The sequence below is a fragment of the Sorghum bicolor genome, chromosome 2 (genome assembly GCF_000003195.3).
Source record: "Sorghum bicolor cultivar BTx623 chromosome 2, Sorghum_bicolor_NCBIv3, whole genome shotgun sequence".
NCBI classification, from domain to species: domain Eukaryota; kingdom Viridiplantae; phylum Streptophyta; class Magnoliopsida; order Poales; family Poaceae; genus Sorghum; species Sorghum bicolor.
This window is the reverse complement of record NC_012871.2, coordinates 59199669-59226767: the sequence shown is the minus strand read 5'-3', so window position 1 is coordinate 59226767 and position 27099 is coordinate 59199669. Positions and strand designations below refer to the sequence as shown.

The window sequence follows — 27099 nt, the reverse complement described above, 5'->3', positions numbered from 1 at the left end:
GAGGCCCTGATGACAGAAGATGTAAGCTGTATGCTCCGTCGATCATTGATCCAACAGCCTGACTGCCTTGAGCAAGCATGCAAACAGCCTAGTGGCGCTGCTGATCCTGCTCGCCGGTTGGCCATCACCAATGCCCCTTTGATGCATACGTAAAGATTTGCTTACGGAACAGTCTCAGGTTGCAATGCAACGCGCACACACGGTCACGGGGCTCTCAGGGGGTTCCAACGCAACGCCAATGGTCATGCACTCATGCTTGCTCTGAGCTCCTGCGCTTTGTGCTTTCCTCTTCCTCGTACCAACTGGCAACTGGGCGTCTCCCTAGTGAAAGATAAAAGATGCGGTGCTGAGGTTAACCGATGATCCCGGCACGGCGTGACGGGAGGCACGTGTTCTGTGTTGATGACTGCTCACGGAAGACATCCATCCATCTTCTCACGAGGCACGCGCATAGAAAACGTCCTTGCTGGCCATCCCTGCTTGCCAGTCTCACTGACCGTAAGAAGGCATGGCCGCCATGGTCGACTTTCAAGTGTCTGCAGCACTGTTTCTTGAAACTGTAGAGTAGCAGGCATTTTTTATCTTGCCCAAAAACTAAAAAAAGGCCTTGTTCAGTTCGGAAAAAGTGTGGTTTTCGGCTACTGTAGCACTTTCGTTTTTATTTGACAAACATTGTCCAATCACGGAGTAACTAGGCTCAAAAGATTCATCTCACAAATTACAGATAAACTGTGTAATTAGTTTTTATTTTTATTTATATTTAATGCTCCATGCATACGACTAAAGATTCGATGTGACGGAGAATCTTGCAGCCAAAATCCAATTTTTTAAAAAATTCTTAATCACATCGAATCTATGCATAAATTATTAAATATAAATTAAAATAATTAGTTATACAGTTTGTAATTTGGGAGGAATTTTTTGAGTCTATAGTTTATGATTAGATGATAATTATTAAATACAAATAAAAGTGGTATAGTGGCTAAATAAAAAATCAGAACTAAGACCTTATTTAGTTTCAAAAAAATTTAGAAAAACAGTACCTTAATATTTTCATTTGTATTTGCCAAATATTGTCTAATTATGGACTAATTAGATTTAAAAGATCCGTTTCGCAAATTATAGATAAATTGTGTAGTTATTTATTTTTTATTTATATTTAATGCTTTGTACATATGCCGTGAGATTTGATGTGGCGTGAAATTTAATAAATTTTGCAAAAAAAAAGGCCTAAACAAGTAGAGAGAGTATTTGAATCTCTCCCGGCCGCTCCCGAGACCCGAGGTCAACGCAAGGAACAGCAGAAGCACTGAAGCACCAGTGCAGACACGAGTCATCTCCAGTTAACTGGGGCATGCATCCAGGAACGGCATCTCCTGCCGCGCCGGGGCTTGTGAAGAACTCGAACTCGAACAGTGGGGGTGGTGCTACTGTCGTCCACGTTGCCAGGAGGAGCTGTGTCTGCATCTGCAGTGGGTGGTACTGCCCTCCACCACGATCGTATCGTACGGCGGATCGGCCTTTTGACCTCCGCGAGTCCGGAGCGTGCCAGCCGAACGAAGACGAGTACAGGAGCCGACAGTCTGGTCCTCGTATGGACATACTGGTGGGTCGATGAGTGATGAAACGCCCGGCGCGCCAGCCACCGCCGCCACCGACGCTCACCGCATTTACGCAGCGGCCGGTGGTCATGCTCCGCATGTGCCCATCCAGCCGCGCCCGCGCCTCGCCTCGCCGCTGGAGTGGGGGAGCGACCAGAGGGTTCCTGTCATAAATCATTGGAGACGGGCGCGCGGGGACAGCTCCCACGACACCACTGGAGCGGTGCGTGGCCAGGCTCTATTATATATGGCGTCCTACTACGACGCGTCGTCGGTTCGCCCGCCGTCCCAGTCAGAGCCCGGCCGGCCATGCGTTCCGTGGCTTCGTGCGTGCGCCCGCGGCGGAGAGCGACGCACAGACCTGCCGTGCCCGGGCCGGGGAGGCTGGCGTGGTGAACGTGGCGGCGTAGGTGATGGATGGTATGGTAGCCTTTTATTTAAGGCCTTGTTTAGTTCCCTAAAAATTTTGTAAAATTTTTCAGATTATCCGTCACATCGAATCTTTGGACGCATGCATGAAGTATTAAATATAGACGAAAATAAAAACTAATTGCACAGTTTGATCGAAATTGACGAGACGAATCTTTTAAGCCTAGTTAGTCCATGATTGGACAATATTTATCAAATACAAACGAAAATGCTACAGTACTCATTTTGCAAAATTTTTTGCAATTAAACAAGACCTAAATTGGCAGGATGGAGCGGCGGGCGGAGCGGCAATACGATACGACGCCACTACTCCAATCGCCCGAGCCAGACTGCCGAGCCGGCGCGCTTGACCGGCACCATTGGTAAAACAATGCTTCAGAATGATCGGAACTCCAGTCGTAAAGAAATACTCCCTCCATACAGATTGGGATGGAGAGATAGCATTTAGGTGAGTTAGAGGACTGCAATGTTATGCATGTACAGTACATTTTCAACTTTCAGGGTGTTTAGTTCCCCTCATTTTCCAAAAAAAAAAAATGGGTTTTGGTTCACTATTTTGCAAAATAGAACTAAATACTATGCAAAATTTTTGGCAAAAAGTTTCGTAAAAAAAAATTAACAAAAAGATGGTTATTCTCCATTTTGAATTTTAGCCTTAAGAGGCAAAAAAAACCTAAAAAAGCCTCATGAGGCCCTCATGAGTGTAATTAATTCTGCATTTTGGATAAAACTAAATATAACTATAAAAATTTCGGTATTTTGCATTCCATCGTTACGGAGTACTTGGTATTTTGAATTTTATATTTTTTGGAATTAAACACCCCCTTTGTCCCTCGCCCCACTAGCGCACCACGTTAACTTGTCGTCAGCTCCGGCACCACCACGAGCGGAGATGGCCGGCGACCGTTGTCCGTTGGGTAGGGTTATGAGCCATATCAAGCCGAGGAGCCTAGGAAAACACTACTATGCACGATGCTGAAAAGGTGGCCATGGAGGGATACTGCGAGAGAGCTGTGATGTTACGGGGCAGTGGGCCGGGTGCATGAGATGAAACACACGATTAAGCTGCAGAAGAGTGACTGAAAACGAGCAATAATGATCTTAGGCCTTGTTCAGTTTCTCTTTTTTTTTTGTTACTGTAGCACTTTTATTTTTATTTAGAAATATTGTTCAATCATGTACTAACTAAGCTTAAAAGATTTATTTCACAATTTACAAATAAACTGTGTAATTAATTTTTATTTTCATCTATATTTAATGCTCCGTATATGTACCGCAAGATTCGATATAACGTGGAATATTAAAAAGTTTTTAGTTTTTTGATAAAAGTAAATAAGGCCTTAGCTAATCAATCAGCTGGTGTGTGTGTGGGCGCAGCGGGGCTTTCTCGTACCAACTCGGCTATGAGCTGCTGGGCTATAGCAGTAGCGACAGGCAGGATGATCCCGACACGGCATGTGTGTGACGATTCGTCACTTCTCACAGCCATCGTCGCAGAAAAAAGATCTCACGATGCGCGTATATGTTGTTGCCGGTTCCGCAGTCTGCTCGTCTCCGTTTTCTCGAAAAGATCTGCTCATCCGCTACTGTAACAGTGAGAACATGAACTCACAGGTTCTGCGACTGCATCACCCTTTTGGAAACTGCAAGCATCCAGCACCAGCGGACATCGACAGACAGTGATCATTGGTCAACGCGCGCCAATCGTCTCCCTGCACATCCATGCAGCTCACACTGTGCATCCAGGCCCCCAGGTATCCGGTAGCCTGCAGTGACGCGGCGTCCTCGCGCGATCGTACGGTGTGGATCGCCGGGGTCACGCTCACGCACGCAGTAGCAGGCCGCCAGCGGGCGGCCAGGTAGTGAGCGCGGGTCGTACGGTCACCGGACCCGGCACCACCGTACCGCCACCGACAGGGTCCCCTCCGCTCCGCAGCACCGCAACGAATGCTCCCCATCTCTCCGTGTGCCGGATCCAGCGGCAGGTTCACGCCAATGAGTGCGTACGGAGCGCAGTGCGGTCGATGACAGACAGCCAAGATACATACGCGCGGTAGTAGGAGTATCGGTCCCGACGAGGCCATGGGGATTTTGCATTGGTGTCCCAGATCAGATGATTGGGAGAGAGAGAGAGAGAGAGAGAGAGAGATAGGGCGCCCAGAGCCGGGCGACGCGAGGCGCGGCCGGGACACCAACCCCCCACGCTGTCGCGTGCAGTGCGTGACCGCGGCAGAGAGCGATGCCGAGCGGTGCGGTGGACGGGGGAGCGGCGCGGACGGCCTGAGCACGAAGCCCCCGGAGGTTAAACGTTAAAGGCAAACGTGACGCGATGGCGCCGCCCGCGCCCGGTGCGGTCGCCGAGCGGAAGGGCATTCAGTGAGGACACCGATCGGCCGGCCTCCTCGTTGGGCGAGGGCGACGCGGCCGGTTGGGTGGGGGTGGGGGCACGCACTCTCGCGGTCACAGGAGCAGCTGCGTGCGCCGGGGGCCACCCACGGCTTGAGCATATTGGCACCACAGATGCTTGCTCATGCTCCACGGAGAAAACCACCGGTGGCGCCGATTGTTTGCACCGGTCATTTTCTGTTCGAGAGCCTCTTTGGCCTGGTTTAGTTTCTAACTTTTTTTTGCAAAATATACAATATAGCACTTTTGTTTGTATTTAATAAATATTATCCATTCATAAACTAACTATGCTCAAAACATTCGTCTCGTAAATTACAGGTGAACTAATTAGTTTTTATTTAATGCTCTATGCACGCGTCTAAAGATTCAATGTGATGAAAAATCTGAAAAGTTTTGTAATTTGGAGAACTAAGGCCTTGTTTAGTTACTCTGTCACATCGAATCTTTCGGCACGTGCATGAATCATTAAATATAGATAAAAAATAAAAATTAATTATAAAGTTTATATGTAATTTGCGAGATGAATTTTTTAAACCTAATTAGTTCATAATTAAATAATATTTATTAAATATAAAAAAAGTGCTACAGTATGGATTTTGAAACAAAACAATAGAATAAACAAGGCCTAAATAATGCCAAATTGTTCTGCCTGTGCCTTCTGCCGCGAAGCCAGCTTGCGGGCAGGCTGCCAAACGCATTCGAGCAGCCGAGCAGGTGAAGCGACCGGAGGTCAGGTCAGATCGTGTCGGCGGTGACGATTGACCTCCGAGTAGTTCTAGAACCAGAACAGGAGTGCTGTCGGGACAAATCTTGAAAACAAGGGCTTGTTTAGTTCACCCCAAAAAGCAAAAAGTTTTTAAGATTTTACGTTACATCGAATCTTGCGGCACATGCATGAAGCATTAAATACAGACGAAAGCAAAAACTAATTATACAGTTTAGCTGGAAATCGCGAGACGAATCTTTTAATCCTAGTTAGTCCATAATTAGATAATATTTATCACAAACAAACGAAAGTGCTACAGTACCGAAATGCGAAACGGAACTGAACAAGGCCCAAGCCACGAAGTGGGGGTGAATGCAATGTACACCCGGACCTGGCCATGTGCTGCTCTCGGGCCTTTGCTCCCTGCAGCTGCAGCTACTGATGATGCCGGGCGTGCGTGGAAGTAGGAACAGTCTTACTGATCATACTCCGTTAAGCGCCCGTTTGGTTGTTGTTGAATATTTAAACATATGTATAAAATATTAAAGATAGACTATTTATGAAACTAATAACACAGATAGAGAATAATTTATGACACAAATTTTTTGAGTCTAATTAGTCTATGATTGAATATTAATTTCTAAATAAAACAAAAACGCTATAAACTTTAACACCCCCAACCAAACACAACCTTACTCGATTGATCCTGGGAACAAGGACACAACCTTTTAATTTGGCGAAAAGAAAATTTTTAGATGCCCCATCGAATGTGTTGGAATAATGTTTGGAGAAATTTTCGGATATTAATAAAAAAATACATATCTCATCTAAAAGCTGCAAGACAAATTTATTAAACATAATTAATTCATCATTAGCACATGTAGATTACTATAGAAATTATGACTAATTATAAACTAATTAGACTTAAAAGATTAATCTCGTGATTTATAACCAAATTATGCAATTAGTTTTTTTATCTACATTTAATACTCTATGTATGTCTAAAGATTTAATAGGATAGATGAAAAGTTTTTAAGAGATTGGGACTAAACAGGACCATATGTCTCATCTAAAAACTGCAAGACAAATTTATTAAACATAATTAACACATCATTAGCACATATCTATTACTATAGTAATTATGGCTAATTGTAAACTAATTAGATTTAAAAGATTAATCTTGTGATTTATAATCAAAATATGTAATTAGTTTTTTTTATTTATATTTAATATTTTATATATATATCTAAAGATTCAATAGCATAGGTGAAAAGTTTTTAAGAGATTGGGACTAAACAGGACCATATGTCAAACAGTCACGAAACCACATAACACAGGAAGAAAAGGCTTGACCGTGTACACGAAACCGTCAAACAGTCACGAAACGCATCGACACAGCATCGGAGTAACTCGTTCTACAGTTTCGCACGTAACAAGACTTGCAGACAGAGACACAGCGAGTGCAGATACGTCCTTCAACCGGGCGAGGGGCGAAGCTGAACATGATGGACGACAAATGCTACCCTTTTTTTTTTATTTTATGTACGGCAGTCGGCAGTAGCAAAACTCTTCAAGCCATGGCAACCCAACCACCAGTGGGCTGTGGGTCGTGTGACCGGCCCAATAACTGGTTGCACCGTAAAAAAAAATTCGGCACCAACCGGAAGACAAGTGGGACGTCGATCCCGCAATTGGCCCAAACGATGAAACGAACGAAACAAATTTCAAATCAACCTGCTTCCAAAGATTCTGCCCGCTGTGTTACACACGGATGACTTTCGTATTAACACACAAGTGTTACGAAGGATATGGTAAACATGTGAAACATACAAGCGTAGCAAAAGGTTTCAGATTAACTTGACACAGAGACAGGGTAATCTGGATAGAGGGCGTTTGGTTAGGGTTGCGCTTAAGCTTATCAGCCAAATCTGTCAGAGTAGTATTTTTTTCTCACAACAAATCAATCAACGATACTTTCTGTCATGGCTTATCAGCCAAACAAACAGTACTGTCTCCACATACCAAGTTGGTGGTTTCAGATGATAGTGGCATCACCAAAAGATCACAGATCCCCAACTTCTCACATTATGCCCAGGGCAAGCTCAGATGCACACCTAATAGTCTGGTATATGGGTAATACTAGCTCAAGCGACAGGATACATCCAATGCTTGCCACAGTAAAACTATTGATATTAATATTACATATAAGCCATCTAAAACGAATAAGGCATCGCAAGAGAAATCATTTCAGATAGTAAAAATGACATTAACCTGAATGACAGAAGATGTGGTAAACAAAAATCTGTAGGAAAAGACAAATTGGCAACACCATCATACCAGCAAGACCATGCAGAGAGCTATATGCTGGCATATACATGTCCGGTCGTCCACAACAACTCTGATAATCATAACCAATAATGATGTAACAGTGTTTGCAGAATGTAATCAGCCCCATAGCAGAGAACAGCATGGTGTTGGCACAGGCGCTACGGTAAGAGTCCAAGAGACACAAACAGAAATTGGAGAACCAATCACAAGCAAAATTATAGAGCCAACCAGATACAATGTTCATCAAAAGCTAGTTCAAAATGGTCACATTGAAGTTATTAGAGAAGGGATTTACTTTTGCCAATTTCTGAGATTATATCAAACCAGTCAGGAATAAGGATCACTTTATAATTGATATCCATTGCATCCACATGCAATGGATGGTAGTATATTTTTTTTTCCTTAGATTGTTGACCAGTAGTAGTTCAGTATCCGGTTTCTTCACCAGATGCAACAGCAGCAACAAAGCCTTTTAGTCGCAAGCAAGTTGGGTTAGGCTAGAGTCGAGATCCAACAAGAGCCGCCAACAAATGGAAAAGAAATAGAAATAGAGAAAGGAAAATAAATATACAAAACTATGTAAATATAATCAATAAACCTCTTAGTTTCAAAATTACTCATTGAGCTTGATCGGTGACTCGCTTCAAATTTTTCTCTAATTGAACTTGTTCTTCTTTTTAAAGAAAAATGACTTGATTTTCGATTACTTTCGACTTTGCCACGGCTCATTTAGCTCGGTTTGAAGTCGGGTCTCAAACAATTCAGGAGACTATGATAAATAAGATTATGTCAATTTCGAAAGAAAACTTGAAAAGAAAAAGTTCAGTTGGCTCGCTATCCACCCCTACTTCCTAGACAAAGTAATCCAATGACTATTGAAAAATTCCATTGCAGCTGTTGGATTGATTCAAGTAATTAGTATCAAGTTGCCCCAGTACATTCCATCAAATTCAGAGGAAAATTGGATAGCAGAAACTCTCTCAACGATCTAAATATGACTTAAAGGGAAATCTCAATTGAGGAAGAAAATGACATATTTTCAGTAGCAATGAAAAGGAAATCAACAAACAAATAAAGATCAAACAGATTTCTCCACTATTCCATTATTCAAAGATAGTCATTTTTTTATCAGTAATCATGAGCACAGGTATCTCAGTGCAAGGAAGTGAAATGATACATTCCAGGCCTAATGCAGTAAGTAAGACTTTCAATTTATTAACAAAAGAACTTCCATCTGAAACAATAAGGAAAATATCAAAAGAAGAATCCAGGCGGGAAAAGAAAAACTGATTCTCCTTGTATTATCTGCATTAAAGAGGAGGTAACAATATACAAAATAGAAGCTTAAGAAATTGGCAATACCAACAATACTATAAACAGAGTGCTTGCAAAAAAATAATAGAATAAACAGAGAACCGTACACTGGCACATGCCTGTATCATGGCAATACCATTGAAGCAAGATTCTCTATGACAGCGAATAATCAAGCTGCTATGATTTAACAGTGTGCGCACTGTACAAGATGTATTCATCATAGTTAACATAATAGAAACAGAATGTAGCATGAAACCATGAGATCTAGTAAGAAGAACATGTCCCCATAATGAAATTCAAACTTTTACGGTACACTCCACAGTATGCAAATCAGTACAATATGTGCCAGAAAAAGCAAGAACGCTGTGAATTGATGAACTAATGAAACTCAAGGCAACTAAGAGATCATATTCAAGATGTCCAAACTGAAACAAACAGAGAACGAATTTTTTAGAAGCGATCTAAGCATCTAACAATATGTGAGGCCATGGAGTTTCCTTATCACATTATGCAAGTTCTCTTCATACTGATTAGTTACGTCCTCTTATGTGGTATATGAGCTTTTTTTCAGATGCTTTGTGTTTTCTTCCTGTTCCCAAAAATTATGCAAAAAACAATAGAGGAATATGTTGCGTTGTGTTTAAGGAACTACAGACACAACAACATATTACAATTAAAAATCCAGCATAATTTCTTGCTTTTATAGAATGGTATAGAAATCAGAATAGTGCCTACAATCACCAACGATTCAAGGGGTAACTCCAGAAACCATGTAAAACAAGAACTGATGGGTTTCACATATCAATGGACAAGTGTTCTTTTTGCTACTGAATAACATTTAGTACCGCAGTTGATGACTTGATATACAGTAATTTGATTACCATAACATTATATAGTTTAATAATATTTGAATCTTCAGTTCGTGACTTAGTGATCAGTGTAACAATATAGGCCTCAAAGAGTAGTCAACAACACATTCCATCAAGCCACAAAGCTAAACCATAGAACAGCTTAGCTGAAGGTAACTTGCAGGGGAAATCAGAACTTAGCTGAAAGAGAGTACCTTTTCCAGGGCAAGCAAAAGGAAAACATCAGACAAAGTCACCAAACAGATCTCTCCATTTTCATAAATAGTTCATCTTTTATTTAACTATCCATTACTCAGTGAGCAGAGGTGGTCTCTCCACCCTCAAAGCCAAGCCCATACAACACACCAGCATATTTCTCAGTTAACCCGTTGAAGTATGCCTCTTTAAGCTTCTTGAAGGACAGCGCTGTCAGAAGCGAATCAGACCCTGCCTGGTGGCAGATTCCAACCCTTGCGACGTCAAGCAGCTCAGCAAGCTTGTTCAGCCCTCCATGGAGGCTATTGCAGAACCTCATCAAATGTTTGATGTCGTAGATAACAGGAAAGTAAATCTTGATGAGATCGAAGAATCCTGACATTGTATCAGGCAGATTTGTGCCGGTGAGTAGCTTGAGCAGGTAGCCAAAGTCGTAGCCACTATGAAAAGTCACCCAGTGCACATCTGAATTCAATACTACGCCGGAGGACATGAGCAGCTCAGCAAAGCGGCGGGCGTCAGCTCCATCAGCAGCATGGCGAGAGAAGTCAATACCACTGCGGCGCAGCAGATCGATGGAGTCAGATGCAGCCACATCGGTCCGAGGGTCAAAGCCTCGAAAATTGAACTGCCACACACAGGGTCGGCCGTCTGCGCCGAGCGCCGGCAGCCCACCATGCTCGTCGGAGAAGGTGAGCCCGAGCTGAATAAGCTTCAACATGTCAACGTTCGCCTTGAGTGTGGCGTAGTTGAACTCGGCCGCCGTCTTGTAAGTGCCGAGCGGGCGGCACACAACGCCAGGGAACTCCGTGTCCATGGCCACATAGGGGTAGTCGTCGACGATGTCGCGGATCACGGCGAACTCAGCCTCGAGGTTGTCCGCCCAAACCTCGCGGATCTCTACATCTTCCGGCTTCTCTGCGGCAGGTGTCGCCATCGGTTACGGTGCATCCAAGATTTGAGCTTTATTCTCTTCTCCTCCTCGGTCGCTGGAGCTCTTCTAGCAGCAAAGCCTAGGGTTTGCGTGGGCGAGCAGGAGCAGCAGCAGCAGCCGGGGCGGGGGCGGGGGCGAGGGGAGCAGGGGGCAGTGGGCCCACGGGTCAGCGGCGAGGGGTGGGGGCTCCCATGGGCGGGGTGGATGGGGGTGGCCGGGTGGGGAGGTGGTGGCGAGATCCGGCAAGAAGAGGAGGGGGGAATTCGGAGAAAGACGAAGAGCGCAGACTCGATGAATGGGGAAAGTGGGTGCCGTGCGCCGCCGGGCCACGATTGGTGCACGTGGTGGGACCCATAATGTGGGACCCACGGGGATGATTGCCGCCCAGTAGGTGATGAAACTCACCGTAAACAGCCGGTGATTGGTGATTGTGTAAGACACTGTTTAGAATGCTGATAAAAAAATTTTGGGTGTCACATCAGATGTGTCGGAAGTATGTCGGGAGGAATTTTTAGAAACGAATAAAAAAACAAATTACATAACTCGTCAGGAAACTGTAAGACAAATCTATTAAGCATAATTAATCTGTCATTAGCACATGTGGGCTACTGTAGCACTTAAGGCTAATCATGGAGTAACTAGGCTTAAAAGATTCGTCTCGCGATTTTCAACCAAACTGTGTAATTAGTTTATTTTTTTATGTACATTTAATGTTCCATGCATGTGTCTAAAAATTCGATGGGATGGATGAAAAAATTTTAGGAGGCAAACTAAACAGGGCCTTACAAAGAAATTATATACTCCCTCTATGTAGAATTTAAAAGTTGTTTGTTAAAGGTTTAAATCAAACATTAGCAAATCATCAATAATTTTTAAATTATTAAGTTTGTAAATGTAAAATTATATAAATAAATTTGCCTTGAAAAATATTTTCATAAAAATATGCATATATCATTTTTTCTAAATACTTTTATAAAAATAAAAGGTCAAAATTGTGTTTTAAAGACCATTTTATTGTTCTAAACGACTTCTAAATCCTATACACATAGAGTATTCTCAAAAGAAAAGGAAAAAACCACACACGAAGTATATTTTTAATAGGTAATTTTTTAAGGACTACAATATACACGTGCATGATTTAGGCTTCCGCCGCGCACACCTTCTCACAACAGTTTTTACTCAAAAACAAAGAAAAATACAACAATTATTCTTCACCAACTCTGGCGCTCTCATCCCTGTCGCCCCGCTGCGGGCGATCTAGAGTTTTGTCGGAGCTCCATGACCGTGGCTTTCTCCCTAAGGCCGCCGTCGCCATGGCTGAAGCTCCCCTCCCTGACTTGGCCTGACCGTCCCTACGACCGCCAACACCCCTAAACTATCCATCGACTATCCCCGTCGCCTGGCCTACATGCCTCCTCTGGTCGGCATTCTATAGCCCATTGGAGTTAGAAAGAGATGATAAGGAGAGCTCACGGAACCCTAGCTTAGTGATTCACGAGGAGGAGTGGATAGGAGAGAGAGAGAGAGAGAGGAGGAGGAGGAGGAGGAGGAGGAGGCCTACCTGGTGTGGATCCGGTAGCACCGCTGCCACATCCACCATGGTCGCGTGCGGGGAAGGCAATGGGGCGGGGGGCACATACGTGGGAAGGCGATGGGGTGCTCGTGGGAAGGATGCTGCATGACGAGGTGCTCACTAGAGAGAGAGAGAGAGACGGTCGCTATCGCCGATTTGTGTTTGTGTGTGTGTGTGAGAGAGAGAGAGAGACGGGAGTAGAGAAGAAGAGAGAGTGTGTGTTGGTGGTGTGCCGGCGTTATCTCATGTGCCTGCACGTTTTTATTTTAGTATTTTTGAATTTTTAAATAAAGTTGATCTACTTTTATGTCTCTCTCCTATCATCCATTTATCCATCCTCTTATCTTCATTGTTGTATAGACATAATTTCTTCTCTCTTTCTTAATTGTATATCATATTACTATAGTTAATATCATAAGTAATGTGTCGACGAAAGCTGGTCGGCAGTCTACCTTGGGGTATACCCACGGTAGTAGTTTATCGGTAGACGGTGCGCAAACTACGAACTCGATGGTGACGCAAGACACGAGCGAGCTTTTTATCCAGGTTCGGCCGCCGAGTTGGCGTAATACCTACGTCCTGCGTCTGATTGTATTGATTTGTTTGAGAGAATAATCGTGTATGATCTGTATGATCTGTCCTCTAGGGGACCCCTGCCCCTCCTTATATATCGTGAAGGGACAGAGTTACAAGCAAAGTATCCTATTTGGTATAATATCTTGTAGCCTTGCGGTGCACGCCGACTAGTCGTGCGCCGCACGTCTTCATCCTGTGGGCCGAGCCACCTCTAATGGTGCGGCCCATATAGGCCCATGAGGGTATAGGGGTTTATACCCCCACATAATGCAAATAAAATCACCATAGTTTGTGGGGTGAGATTAGCCTAAGGCTAGTCTTAATAAAAATATTGTCGAAGTTTTATGGGCATTAAATAAGGTATCACCTCAGTAAAGGTTGTTACAGTTTTATGGGGATAAACAAGTCATCACTATTTCTCACAATTTAAAAATCTGATAAACCCCGCACTAAGGCTACTTCATTTCATCTGAGCGATCCACTACAACCTACAACACACGTATCTCCTTGCAATCTCCTCTCCATTCCCACATACTCCGATCATCTCCTTTTTCTCCCTGGCATACTATTTAGAGGGAAACTTTAAAGTAATTGTGATTATCTAGTGTGACATTAGATGTGTGACTTTACGAATAAGTGAAAAGTCCTTGTTTGGTTTTGGTAATTGAGTGACAACTTAGGTGGACTAATAGTGTTTATGTGAGATACACAGGAGATTAGTCCACAGGTGATTATGTGATGATGGAGGAGCTCATTGCATATGAGACATGACATGGAGTCATGTGACCAAGGTGGAGAAGATCAAGATGAGGCTTGGCTCGATGGTCTGGTTGCAAGAGTGAAGGGCAAGTCGGAGGCTTTGAAGCGAGGGACCGCGTGTGACGGTGAAGCTTGAGCAATACTTGGCGCCGATGGACCGAGGCAACGGTGAAGAGCAAGTGAGGTCAAGATCGATGAACCAATACGGTCACGTGATGATATGAAGTGGATCATATCATTTGACGATTGGTTGGTGCATGTGTTGCATCAACATTGGAGTAGATGGAATGGAAAGCGCAAGGCAAAGGTATAACCTAGGGCTTTTCTATTTCACCGGTCATAGGTGTGTAGAGAAGTTTATGACCGGATTTAAGATAGATGGCCGTACTATCAAGAGGGGCAAACTTGTTTGCATATCGGTCATCTAGTGCCACTTGAGCAATCTAACTTTGCATACGTGTTAAGATCGAGTGGCGTGACAAGTTGAGAGGCTAACTCCTTTGGAAAAATGTTTGTGAAATGCTAACACACTTGCACATGGTGGTGTACACTTGTTGGTGTTGGCACACTTTACAAAGGAGGTGGTGTTCCTAGGGTTGAGAGAGGTGTGGGTTTCTCTCTCCCTCCCGCCGAGCTTGCGAGGCGGGATTCGACGCTTTTGAGAAAATTAAGTGCTTATTTTCTATTGCACTGGTGGGAAATTTGGAGAAGTCGCGGGAGTGTTTCTCAGTAGGAAACACTCACCGGACGCTCTGCGCGGAGGCACCGGATGCTGGCCTTTAGCGTCCGGTGTGCTGTCTGGTGCAACAGAGTGCACCGGAGTGAGTCCGGTGCTCAGCGTCCGGTGTGCGGGCGGTTTGGCGACCCTCTCTGCGCATGAGTCCGGTGAGCACCGGATGCTCAGGGTGCATCCGGTGGCTTGCGTCCGGTGACCGTGCGAGTTTGCGACCCTCTCTGTGCATGAGTCCGGTGAGCACCGGACGCGTGCGGTGTGTCGCAGTTGAGCGTCCGGTGGTGCTGTGCAGGCGCGCGTGCGCAGTAGCCATTGGTGGCAACGGTCGAGTTCAAACGGCTAGTGACACGTGGCAGTCAGCTGAGCACCGGACGCTGGGGGTTGAGCGTCCGGTGGCTTCCTGTGAGCGTCCGGTGCCCACGTGTTTTGCCCAGTGAAGGGGCAACGGCTAGTTCAGCCCTTGGGGCTATAAATAGAAGTGGTGGCTGGCCTTGGCCGGTGCTGAGCACCCTTGGGACTTAGTGTCCATGCTTGGGGAGTGCTAGGAAAGCCTCTAACTCACTTGTGCTTGCAAGAGTGCGAATCAATAGCGAGTGAGTGATTCTAGTGCGTTGCATTGAGAGATTGCATCGAGTGGCACTAGGTGTTCGTGTTGCAAGCCGGTGGTGCTTGTTACTCTTGGAGGTTGCCACCTCCTAGACGGCTTGGTGGCTTGTGACTCCGTCGAAGCACATAAGGAGATTGTGCGGTGCTCCGGAGAAGAGATTGTGAGGGGTACGGTGTTCACCCCGCGGGGATCGCAAAGAGCAACTCTAGTTGAGCGAGATGTGAAGAGCAACAAGTGGTCCGGCCGGGTCAAGTACTAGAGCTTGTGGTAAGCACTCCACGTGGGAGAGTGTGACTTGCGGGTCACCACTAGCAAGAGGACCGGCGGCAACCTTGGAGCTTGTCTCAACGGGGGCGTAGCTTGGTGGCAACCAAGTGAACCTCGGGAGAAAATCATCGTGTCAACATTGTTCTTCCCGTTGGTTTGCAAGTCCCTAACACAAGCTTGTTCTTACGTTCATGTACTTGTGCTTGTGTAGTTGCTCTTGTAATTAGTTAGCTTGTGTAGCTTGCTAGTTACGTTCTTGCTTGTGTAGCTAGAAGTAGTTCCCTTGCGTGACTAATTTGGTTTGTGTAACCTTGTTAGTCACATTGCTTAGTTTGTGTAGCTAAGTAAGTTGCGCTCTCTAATTTGGCATTAGTTGCCTTGTTATTGAGCTTGCTAGTGAGCTTAGGCTTTGTGCGCTTTGCCTCACTACTTTGTGTAGGAGCTTCCCCAGTTTGCAAAGTACTAGTTGCATAGGTTTGTGTGACCTTGCTCCTCGAATTGTTTAGGTGAGCTCTTGCTAAGGTAGCACCTTGCTTGCTTGCTTAGAATCTTTTCAAGGTGCTAGAGAACTTAGATAGAGGGGTGTAGTCTTGGCTAGATCGATAGTTTTAATTTCGCATTTGTTTCGGTTAGCTGGCGTAATAATTTTTAGAAAGGACTATTCACCCCCCCCCTCTAGTCCGCCATCTCGACCCTTCAATAAGGTACAGGATGCAACTAGCTGGAGCGTGAACAAGGCAAAAGGCATGACTAGGGCCGGGGGGGATGGCTACAACAAGCATCGATTGAGAGGCATTGCTCGACGGTAGAGAATGATGTGGCTATGGACAATAACTCAAGGAAGAAGATAAGGCTGTTTTTTTACTATCATGTGGGCCTCATGTGTATCCATTCTATTCCTCCAAGCAAATAAGAAAATAAAACCATTCTATCTTTAGCTAAACATAAAATCTGAAATGGAGTCATTATATCCTACCTCGCTCTCAAACTAATACACCCTAAATTTTCTGGAGAAAATTTCGTATTTGATACTAGAAAAAGTTGTGCTATTCTATTTAACATCTAAACTTGAAATATTTTTAATTTTCACTCTTTCAATTTTTCTTTCTTGTATGACATTTTCATTAGTTTGATGGTGTAACTGTGTTAAATTCTATGTCAAAAGACTATTTTGCCCTTGCTATTTTGTTTGGTCATGATGTTGCACTCACTAGTTTTTTGTTGCACGTTTTGTTCTCCATATGTTGGTTGTTGTTGTCTTTCATGGCAATTTTTTAATCTAACACTTGTACTATAAGAGATCTCATAAATTAAAAGCGCCAACATCATCTTATAATACAAATCAATTAGGTGCATAAAAACACAATAACATGAGTTATAGTCAATAACATTCAGGTTTCGCATGCAACATGCTAGTAACATAGTTTATATAATTTAATAATTTAGCATCTAGGTTCACATATATAGAACACACAATTGACAGACATGTTCACATCTGTTACATAATATTCTTTTTGGATATAGTAATCATAAGCTTAATCTTCTTTCACTCCTTATGCTCATTGTGGACATGTAGTCTCAATTGTTTTACTCCTTGTGACCATTGAAGGACTATCAAGCCTTTTTTGATTACCAATCACTTTAATTTTCAACATAAAACTAGTATTTTCATCCATCCTATGAGTGCGAAATGACCTGTATGAGAACTGGTCATGTGCATTAAATCCTAGATACTCCATAACTATTGATCCTGCTGCTACTTAAAATCGAACTGACCAGGATGCGTCGACGTGCCTAAGCCTAGCTGTCCCGTCCCCAATGTGTGGTTGTGTTGCAGTGCCCCATACTAGGAGGTTGTGGCCCCAACATGGCAAGTCTTCGCTCTAGGAGGCAACGCACTACCTGCCCCCCTCACGGATGGTTGCGTCCCCGTGTTGGGCAGTCGTGTGCCCCATCGAGCGTCTACGGTCACGTTGAGAGGCAACGCCCTAGCCGGCTGCGTCCCTGTGTTGGGCGGCCATGTGCCCCGTCGAGCGCCTATGGTCCCGCATTGAAAGGCAACACCCTAGCCGGCTGTGTCTGAAAGGTCCTTGTTTGGTTTTGGTAATTGAGTGACAACTTAGGTGGACTAATTGTGTTTATGTGAGATACACAGGAGATTAGTCCACATGTGATGATGTGATGATGGAGGAGCTCATTGCACATGAGACATGACATGGAGTCATGTGACCAAGGTGGAGAAGATCAAGATGAGGCTTGGCTTGATGGACCGGTTGTAAGAGTGAAGGGCAAGTCAGAGGCTTTGAAGTGAGGGACCGCATGTGACGGTGAAGCTTGAGCAAGACTTGGCGCCGATGGACCGAGGCAACGGGAAGAGCAAGTGAGGTCAAGATCGATGAACCAATATGGTCACATGATGATATGAAGTGGATCATATCATTTGTTGATTGGTTGGTGCATGTGTTGCATCAACATTGGAGGAGATGAAATGGAAAGCGGCGTGGCAAGTTTATAGGTGTGTAGAGAAGTTTATGACCAGATTTAGGATAGATGGCCGTACTATCAAGAGGGGCAAACTTATTTGCATATCAGTCATCTAGTGCCACTTGAGCGATCTAACTCAGCATACGTGTTAGGATCGAGTGGCGTGGCAAGTTTGAGAGGCCAACTCCTTTGGAAAAATATTTGTAAAAAACTAACACACTTGCACATGGTGGTGTACACTTGGTGGTGTTGGCACATTTGCAAAGGAGGTGGAGTTTCTAGGGTTGAGAGGGGTGTGGGTTTCTCTCAGGATTCGGCGCTTTTGAGAAAATTAAGTGTATATTTTCTATTGCGCCGGTGGGAAATTTTGGAGAAGTTGCGGGAGTGTTTCTCACACCGGACGCTGGTGTTGGCAGCACCGGACGCTGGTCCAGAGCGTCCAGTGTGGTGTCTGTGGCTCAGGTGTGCAGAGCGCACCGGACGCTGGCACTGGACGCTGGGCGGTTAGTGTTCGAGCATCCAGTGGTGTGTGACGTCAGCGAGTGCGCGCGAGGAGTTTCTGACCGGTGAGCACCGGATGCTCAGGGTGTGTCCGGTGGCTTGCGTCCGGTGACCGTGCGAGTTTGCGGAGCTCTCTGCGCACGGGTCCGGTGTGACGCAGTAGAGCGTCTGGTGGTGCTGGGCAGGCGCGCGTGCGTAGTAGCCGTTGGCGGCAACGGTCGAGTTCAAACGGCTAGTGACACGTGGCTGACGCCTGAGCACCAGACGCTGAGAGTTGAGCGTCCGGTGGCTCCCTGTGAGCGTCCGGTGCCCTCGTGTTTTACCCAGTGAAGGGGCAACAGCTAGTTTAGCCCTTGGGCTATAAATAGAAGTGGTGGCCGGTCTTGGCTGGTGCTGAGCACCCTTGGGACTTAGTGTCCATACCTGAGGTGTGCTAGTAAAGCCTCTAACTCACATATGCTTGATAGTGATCATCCGATTGTGTGAGTGAGCGATTCTAGTGCGTTGCATTGAGAGATTGCATCGAGTGGCACTAGGTGTTCGTGTTGCAAGCCAGTGGTGCTTGTTACTCTTGGAGGTTGCCACCTCCTAGACAGCTTGGTGGCTTGTGACTCCGTCGAAGCACGCAAGGAGATTGTGCGGTGCTCCGGAGAAGAGATTGTGAGGGGTACGGTGCTCACCCCGCGGGGATCGCGAAGAGCAACTCTAGTGGATTGCTTGTGGCTTGGAGGATCCCCATCTTGAGAGTGGATGTGTGGCACCTGCTGAGGGTTTGGCTTTGGAATGCCAATTAACTCGTGATCCATCAAGTGGGTGTATCGCCACAACGAGGACGTAGCTTGGTGGCAACCAAGTGAACCTCGGTAAAAATCACCGTGTCAACATTGTCTACTCTTCTCGGTGGTTTGCATTCGCTATACACGAGCTTGTATTTACATTCTTTATATACTTATACTTGTGTAGTTGCTTTTGTAATTAGTTAAGCTTGTGTAGCTTGCTAGTTACCTTCTTGCTTGTGTAGCTAGAAGTAGTTCCTCTTGCGTGGCTAATTCGGTTTGTGTAACCTTGTTAGTCACTTTGCTTAGTTTGTGTAGTTAAGTAAGTTGCGCTCTCTTTTTTGGCATTTGTTGCCTTGTTATTGAGCTTGCTAGTGAGCTTAGGCTTTGTGCGCTTTGCCTCACTAGTTTGTGTAGGAGCTTCCCCGGTTTGCAAAGTACTAGTTGCATAGGTTTGTGTGACCTTGCCTCTAGAATTGGTTAGTTGAGCTCTTGCTAAGGTAGCACCTTGTTTTCTTGTTTAGGATCTTTTTCAAGGTGCTAGAGAACTTAGATAGAGGGGGTGTAGTCTTGGCTAGACCGATAGTTTTAATTCCGCATTTGTTTCGGTTAGCCGGCGCGATAAGTTTTAAAAAGGACTATTCACCCCTCTCTAGTCCGCCATCTCGACCCTTCAACGTCCCCGTCTCTACTGTATCCAATTAGGGTTTAGGCAGAGAGAACCTAGCTGATTCCCTTCTCTATGCATAGTTTCTTAGGGTCATTCTGGTATTTGCGTAGACATCCATGAGGGCATCACATTGCGCGAGCTTGGATACAACTCTAGGCCATCGCAGCTGCTCCAGTGAGCCGCCACCGCCACTGTCGATACCTACGACCGTTGAGAATCCTCTCAGGTGTTGTGGAATCGCCTCTAGAGCACTTGCCACAACGTAGCTCAAACTCTAGCTAAAGACGACGCCAGTGTAAACCACTCCAACAAAATCTTAGGCTCTCTCCTATTTCCCCACCGCGTTGACACTGTCGTCCCGACGCCGTTGTCTTCCGTCGGTGAAGTCTAATGGAGATGATGAGAATGTTAATTAAGATTTTTTAAGGATGAACAAATAAGAAAGATTTTGATTTTGGATGTCAGCATAACTTTTTCCCGTATTAAATAGCAATTTTTTCTATTTTTCTGCTACCTCTGTCCAATTTAGTGGTTGGCTCAAGAAAGAAAGCCCAAATAGGCTAGTATTAGCCCACTTCGCAATAGTCAGACGGGACCTAAAACCAATTATAAAAGTTGTTGTGACTATAGAGGCTGTTGTTTCGTCGTGTGAGAGGTGTGATCAGACAAGTGTATCTTTTGAAATTGGACTTCTGACGTCGTTGGCTGGACCACAGCCACTATATTTTCGTTCCAATTCCAAAACAGGAATAGAAATAGAAACTTAGGTATTATTTTATAACATGGAAATAAAAATATTTATATTTTTAAAATATAGACGTTCTCAGAATATAGAATATACGACCGTTTCGAGGCTGCTGAGGCTGGACCCGTGGGAATGAGGATCCGGCAGGGGTTCAGTCCGGGCCTAGCCCATTCCCGGGTCCGGGCTACATCGCATCGCGCCCGGCTCGCCCATTCCTGGGTCCGGGCTCAGCATCGCACCGCGCCCGGCTCGGCAGCCGCTGCGGAGGAGCACGGTCGGTCGGTGAGTTGACCACGCCACTTGCCACCCGACCTGACACATCTCCCTCGCCAAACACATCGGCGGGCGCATCGGCCACCACCAACCAACCCCTTCCGCCCGTCCTCTTCCCTCCCACCGATTCGCTCGCTCTCGCTCGCCGCCCGCCCGCTCACCCGCGCTCGCGCGAGATCTAGACCAGACGTCGCAGCCGCGGCCGCGGCCGCGGGCCGACGGGATCTCCGTCCTCCCGACGCGACGAACCGCTAGGACGGTGCCGAAGACGAGGAGGAGGAAGCGGGGGCCATGGAGGCGTCTTCCTGGGACGCCCTTCGCAAGCAGGTGACGGGGGCCCTCGGATCCCACGCGCCTTTTCTACCCATCTGCAGTTCCATGGATCCTCTCGGTCCCGCTCTTGCCGCTGCGTAGCCCCGTGGGTGCCTCCCTAGTCTCTACTTGGGATCTGGCTCCTGTCAAATCCGCGATGGAGTTGGGATACAGGCGCGCAGAACTGAGGAGGAACGAATTTTGGAGCAGACTGCTCTGTTGGTCGTTGAATTCGTAGGCTACTCGTGTCCGGAGTGAATGCTGTGCCGAGAAAAAGTTGAATTGGATCTAGTATCTTCGTTTCGACAATCCGTTAGTCTAGTTGTTCGCTTGTAACGTCATTTAGCATTTCTCCCAGTGAAGGGGGCCAACCTGTAGCAATGGTGCACTGACTGAATGCTATACTGTCTAGATTTCGTTTCCTGCAGTTCTAAATGAACCTTTCATTGACTTGCTCTGTCTTCATAACGAAGCCTTGTATGTTTACTTTACTGGTAATATGATTGTAGAGGATTTCAATACATCTGCCTGTGGTGGCCTGTTTTTTTCCCACTTCTATGCTTTACCGCCATATATTTTAAAATCTTTCTGGTTTAAGACTGCCAATGTTCTAGTGTGTTAGCTAACTTTATGTCTTTATGGTTTCATGATGCTGCAGGCTACTCCTGTTTTTCCTGTCTTGTCTGGTTATTGGTGTGCAAGGTTTACCATGTTTTGAATGGTTTATTATCTCCCCTTTCAGGCAAGGAGGTTGGAAGCTCAGTTAGATGACCAAATGATTGCATACCGTAAATTGGTTTCTATGAAATCAGATGGTTCAGAGAATGATATCGAGTCTGATATAGAAAGATCACTGAAGCAGTTACAGCAAGTAAATTCGCAAATGCAAACTTGGGTATCGTCAGGAGGTTCAGAAGTTCTTTCTCATACTCTGACTCGTCATATGGAGATTTTGCAAGACCTTACTCAGGTCCTGGTTGCCTCTTATAAACTACTAAGTTCCATTCATCATAACTACTTTGAATGTACTGTTAAGAAAGCACCACATATGACATCACTGTACTCCCATTTTGACACCATGATTTGTTTCATCCAATATAGGAATTCTATCGGCTTCGATCAAGTCTCAGGGCGAAACAACAACATGCTTCTCTCCTTGACTTGAGAGATTTTGACAGAGCAAAGTTTGATGTTGAAGATCCATCAGACTCAGCTGATCAAGCCCTTCTCAGGGAACAAGCTGCAATTGGCAGGAGTACTGGACAGGTACAAATATCCTCCTTTCGGGCATCCTTCAATTGTTTCTTCTATTTCTTCTTGAGAGAACAATATGGAAGGACACTCCTGTAAAAAAGCATCAATATGAATTCCAAACTTTTGGACTAGAACTTCCATTACCCTTTCTTTTTGGAAGATGACTTCATGGCACAGGGTCAAATAGAGGAACTCACTACATGAAGTTAAATAAAGAACCATGCATACCACTCCTTGGAAATTGATTAAAATCGACCCATATGCTACCATCACAGTATTACCTTTTACATCTATGACAAATGGTTCATACTTTTTGAGTGAACTTGTTTGCTATATCAATATGTTTGTGAGCACCAAGTAATTCTGCAGCCTGACCGTAGTATTTAAACAGCACTTGGTTCTTGCCTAGTAAGTATATGTCTGTATAATATCACTTTTGGTTGTCTAACTAGTAATTAGTTTCAATCAAACATTCCTCATGTGCAATAGTTTTGTACTTCATTGAGAACAAGTTGAAAGCTTCAAGTTTCTCTGTATTCTTGTTGAGAGAAAACACTTAGGACCTCTTGCCTTGTTTCTGGACATACCTGGAAGGCTGGAATAATTGGAACGAAATGGTGAATACAACATCTTATGATTTGCAGTAGGACCCACTTGTTGGCTCAAAAAGCTGATTTGATCGCGTTCTTCAGTGTAAGTTTCTACAGGCGCATCAGTTCAGGACATAGGAGCTTAATGAGTTTTACCACGAACTAACAATTAACAAGCATGGAATAGGTTAACTCATGATACATGGCTATGAAGCATATTTTGATGGAGTTAAAGCAAGAGGAGTCTTCTTGTTATAAAGCTATATCAACATGAGCTCCTGCTAACTGGTTCCTAAATCCTATTTTCAGCATGTCACCTTCACTGTTCTTATTGCCAACACTTGGAAAGAGCAATTCTTTTTGAGAAGCTGACAACCAAACACCACCAGGTCCATACCATTAATGTCTTCTATCAAAAACTACACGTCCAACAGGAAGTCAAATATGCTTAACCTTTGAGGCTATAGTTGGGGTGGAATATGGTTCAGATTTTATAATTTTTTCTGTTCTCGTCATGGCTGAAATTCACTGCAATTGGTAGTGAGCAAATGATGTTTTATGGAAGATTTTAAGGATATCTGAAGTTACAAACTATGTCTACGTGTTGTTGGTACTTCAAGGCAATATCTGCTATAGGACCCGGAAAGTGATGTCGTATGGCTAGAAGACATGGAAAAAGTGCGATTGGCTGGCTGGCACACTAGCAATTTGTTAACTTGTTAAAAGACACCACACCTATTAAAATAATCATTTCCAGCCCCAGAGGAGAGGAACAATGTGCTTTGTCCATTTTTTCCCTGGGCACCTTTCTCTCCACAGTCCCTCCCCCTGTGCTCCTCTTCATCTTCCCTTCTTCCTCTCCTTCATGCGCAGCAATGGAACCCATGGTGCTGCTGCCTCCGCTCTTCGTCCCGCCCCTGGCCATGCTGATGTCCAGCACCCACTGGCTGTGTGTGCTCGCCACCACGCAGCCCCTGCCTCCCTTCAATCACAAATATAGTCTAGGTTTGACCTAAGTCAAAACTATTTTATTGATTATTACTCCTTCCGACCAGAAAAGAATGCAATTCCAGCATAGTATGAAGTTAAAGGATTTGAGTTGACTAACTATATATAAAAATGTATCAATGATTATGGTATCAATAAATATTGTTAGATTTGTTATGAGATATATCTTCATAGTATACCTATTTTGGTGTCATAATTGCTAATATTTTATACCTATATATTTGGTCAACCTTTAGATACTTTAACAAAGAATGCACCTAGAATTGCATCTTTTTGGGACCGAGTAGTAGTCTCTAAATTTTATGTAGATTGGTAACACAAGCTTGGTGTTAATAGATTCATCATGAAATATCTTAATATATTTTTATAGATATTTCTAAAGGCTGATGTACTAATGGACTTATATCTGTGACCAGAGGAAGTAGGAGCTACTGAGCTAGGCCCCAATGAGATCTCAGTGTCCTAACATGAACAGTCTACTAGGAAAATCCAAAGTTTTTGCATGCTTGGCTTACAAAAGAAAATGTGACATTGTAACACTAACACATGAACTGTTGAACTATTATGACTACAAAAAAAAGTAATGTAGTTCATGAGGTTGCTATTAATGTATTTAATGATGTTTATCAAGTTGTATGGATACCAGGGTGCACTCATAGTTGGACTATTAGGAATTCTGCCCGCTGATATAAATTTGGTACCCTAGGAGGCCTAGGGGTTTCTGCAGTTTTGCTTCCAAATATTTGCAAATTAGCCCAACAGACAGCTTCTTGTTGCACTAACCATTGTTGCTCAATTTTTTGTGCCAGTTGCTTCATAGACTCAGTGGGTACTGCTGGTACCCTACATGTTGCATTGCATATGCCCAGGAACAATTGGGCATGATAACAATAGGCAACAATGAACAAAAGCTGTAGTTTTTAAGGGATCTGACAATTACATGGTTAAGATGCAAAAAGTAAGCACCTATAAAATTTGTGCCTGATGTGGAAAGGCTAGATAGTTGATTAAGTGTTACTCTATTTGTTTGCTGGTATTGGGGGCTAGATAGTCGATTAAGATGTACTCTTTGTTTGCTGGTATTGGGAAGATTTTATTTGTTTTCTCATTTGTTGACCTTACTAATCTCCAATTTAGTTACCAAAATGCTTTTATTGTTGTTGCTGTTGCATTTATTGCCCTTACTAATCTCCATTATACGTATTATTTATATACTTGTTAGATAGCAAAGCCATCAATTTGGTTGTTTCAGGGAAAGCCTTCTGCCGTGCTACTTTTGTCTAGGATACTACATGTTTTACAACTTCAGAATGATGAATGCTATCATTTGTATGCCTGAAGAGTGATATATTTAATGATACCAGATGGATAACGTGATATCACAAGCTCAAGCAACACTAGGTTCTCTCATGACTCAACGGTCAACATTCGGTGGCATCACTACAAAGATAAGCAACGTCAGCAGTCGGCTTCCAACAGTATGTATCGCATCTGACATAACCAATCAACACCATTCCATGCCTTCTCAGGATATATATATCTCATGGATACTTTACTCAACCTTACAGATTAACCACGTCCTCTCGTCCATCAGAAGGAAGAAATCCATGGACACTATCATTCTTTCGCTCGTTGCATCTGTCTGCGCATTTCTCATCTTCATCTACTGGCTGTCGAAGTAGGTTTACCAGATCAAAGGTATTACAGTGTTGTAAGTTTGGGATCACACTACCGGTACAGATAAATCTTGATTGGTGTTTGTACAATATTGGTTGATTGAATGCTATTACGATTCGGTTGTGCTGTACCCACCGTGTCTCCAGCTGTGCAAGTGCAGCCGATAACTCTGAACTGAACTGTACCTCGTGTACTTCGGCTCGGCATAACGTGTGGCTTACGAACTTGGAGCAACTGGCGTCGCTTAGCTAGCCCCATGTTTCCCCAGATCTGGGCTTAAAGGTGGATTTTGATCTTTGCGCTGGAGCCGCTGCCCCTAGACACTGCAGATTTAGGGCATCTTTGGATCCCTTAGAACTACCCAGTCTCCTTCCGGTATAAAAGAATGCGGCTCTAAGCGTATTAGACACTTCAGGGGCTGACTAAGTTTGTAAAAAGGTATCAATATCACGATACTAAATATAAGTATTATTAGATTTGCTGAATATATTTTTTATAATATATACCTATATACCTTTTAAGTGTCATAGGTATTGCTATACTCGTTTACTCCTTCATAAACTTGATCAAAGTTAGTAGTTTGACTAAGAAAAGATTTTCAGAAAGGAGTAGTAATAGTTAGTTGCCGAAAGATGTAATTCTAGCATTTAAATGCAATCAAAAAGTGCAATTCTAGCTTAAGGATAACTTGTGTGGTCCTCAACCTCAAGTTGAAGTATGGTGTTCTAAGAAAGTATTACTCCCTCCATTCCAAATTAGACGTTTTGACTTTTCTATATATGTTGGTTTTGCTATGCATCTTGATATATAGTACTCTCTTTGTCCACGAAAGAATCAATTTCTACAATCCGTGCCAGTCAAACTTTTTAAAATTTAGATAACTTTATAGAAAAGAGTAACAACATCTATGACATGAAATGCGCATCATATGAAGATGGAAAGGGTCCTACAATGAACAAACTATTTTTTCATTTCAGATTGGATCTTGAAGCAAACACCTCATGTTCGAACCAGCCCTGAAGTGGTTTGTGCCTGGCTCCCATCAACCAAACAGCCTACACTGCCAGATAGATCCCCAGGCCAACAAAGGCCATGATGCATCGCTGTTTGCTGCAACGAGAACTTGCAGGAACGCGCACGATGGTTTTCCCTTTCCCGCGCACGATGATTGCTTGCTGAGAGATCTCAGCTCCGAGCTAGGAGACGCCGCGAACGTGGAGTCGCTCGCTCGCTCGCTCGCAAGAGGACGAAGCCGTCTAGCAAAACAAAGCCTCGTCGACGGCCCGGCCCGGCCGGCACCACGGGGCCCCGTCCACATGCTGGTGTCCCCGGTGCCATCCCATCCGGCCGGCCGTGCGCTTTGGTGACGCAAAAGGGCACACGGGTTTCCAGTTCCACCGTTCGTTCCAGCGAGCGCCCACGGGAACCATTTGATGACCTGATGGACGCTTGCCGTGCCGGACCGCAGATTGCGGCGCCAGCCAGCGTCGTCGTCGTCGTCGTCTCGTCTCT

The 27099-nt window shown here is 44.5% G+C and overlaps 2 protein-coding genes and 1 long non-coding RNA gene across 3 annotated transcripts; 2 read left to right on the top strand and 1 right to left on the bottom strand.

Moving 5' to 3' along the window:
* LOC8060251 (probable CCR4-associated factor 1 homolog 7) lies at positions 9785–11070 on the bottom strand. Its single transcript, XM_002460170.2, has one exon. The coding sequence runs from the start codon at positions 10783–10785 to the stop codon at positions 9946–9948; it is 840 nt and encodes a 279-aa protein (XP_002460215.1). The 5' UTR covers positions 10786–11070; the 3' UTR covers positions 9785–9945.
* Positions 20763–25717, top strand: LOC8066932 (Golgi SNAP receptor complex member 1-1). Its single transcript, XM_002462337.2, has 5 exons — positions 20763–21073; positions 21801–22028; positions 22160–22324; positions 25275–25388; positions 25479–25717. Exons 1-5 carry the CDS (start codon positions 21038–21040, stop codon positions 25590–25592), a joined length of 657 nt encoding a protein of 218 aa, XP_002462382.1. The 5' UTR covers positions 20763–21037; the 3' UTR covers positions 25593–25717.
* Positions 22331–23515, top strand: LOC110432545. Its single transcript, XR_002449977.1, has 2 exons — positions 22331–23005; positions 23212–23515. It is a non-coding gene; the product is annotated as an uncharacterized LOC110432545 (long non-coding RNA).

Bases quoted from the DNA above. Each gene is read 5' to 3' on its own strand.
- LOC8060251 (XM_002460170.2), bottom strand. From the start codon at position 10,785: ATGGCGACACCTGCCGCAGAGAAGCCGGAAGATGTAGAGATCCGCGAG.
- LOC8066932 (XM_002462337.2), top strand. From the start codon at position 21,038: ATGGAGGCGTCTTCCTGGGACGCCCTTCGCAAGCAG. The intron at 22,325-25,274 runs GTACAAATATCC...TAATGATACCAG, and splicing joins TTGGCAGGAGTACTGGACAG to ATGGATAACGTGATATCACA. The intron at 25,389-25,478 runs GTATGTATCGCA...TCAACCTTACAG, and splicing joins TCAGCAGTCGGCTTCCAACA to ATTAACCACGTCCTCTCGTC.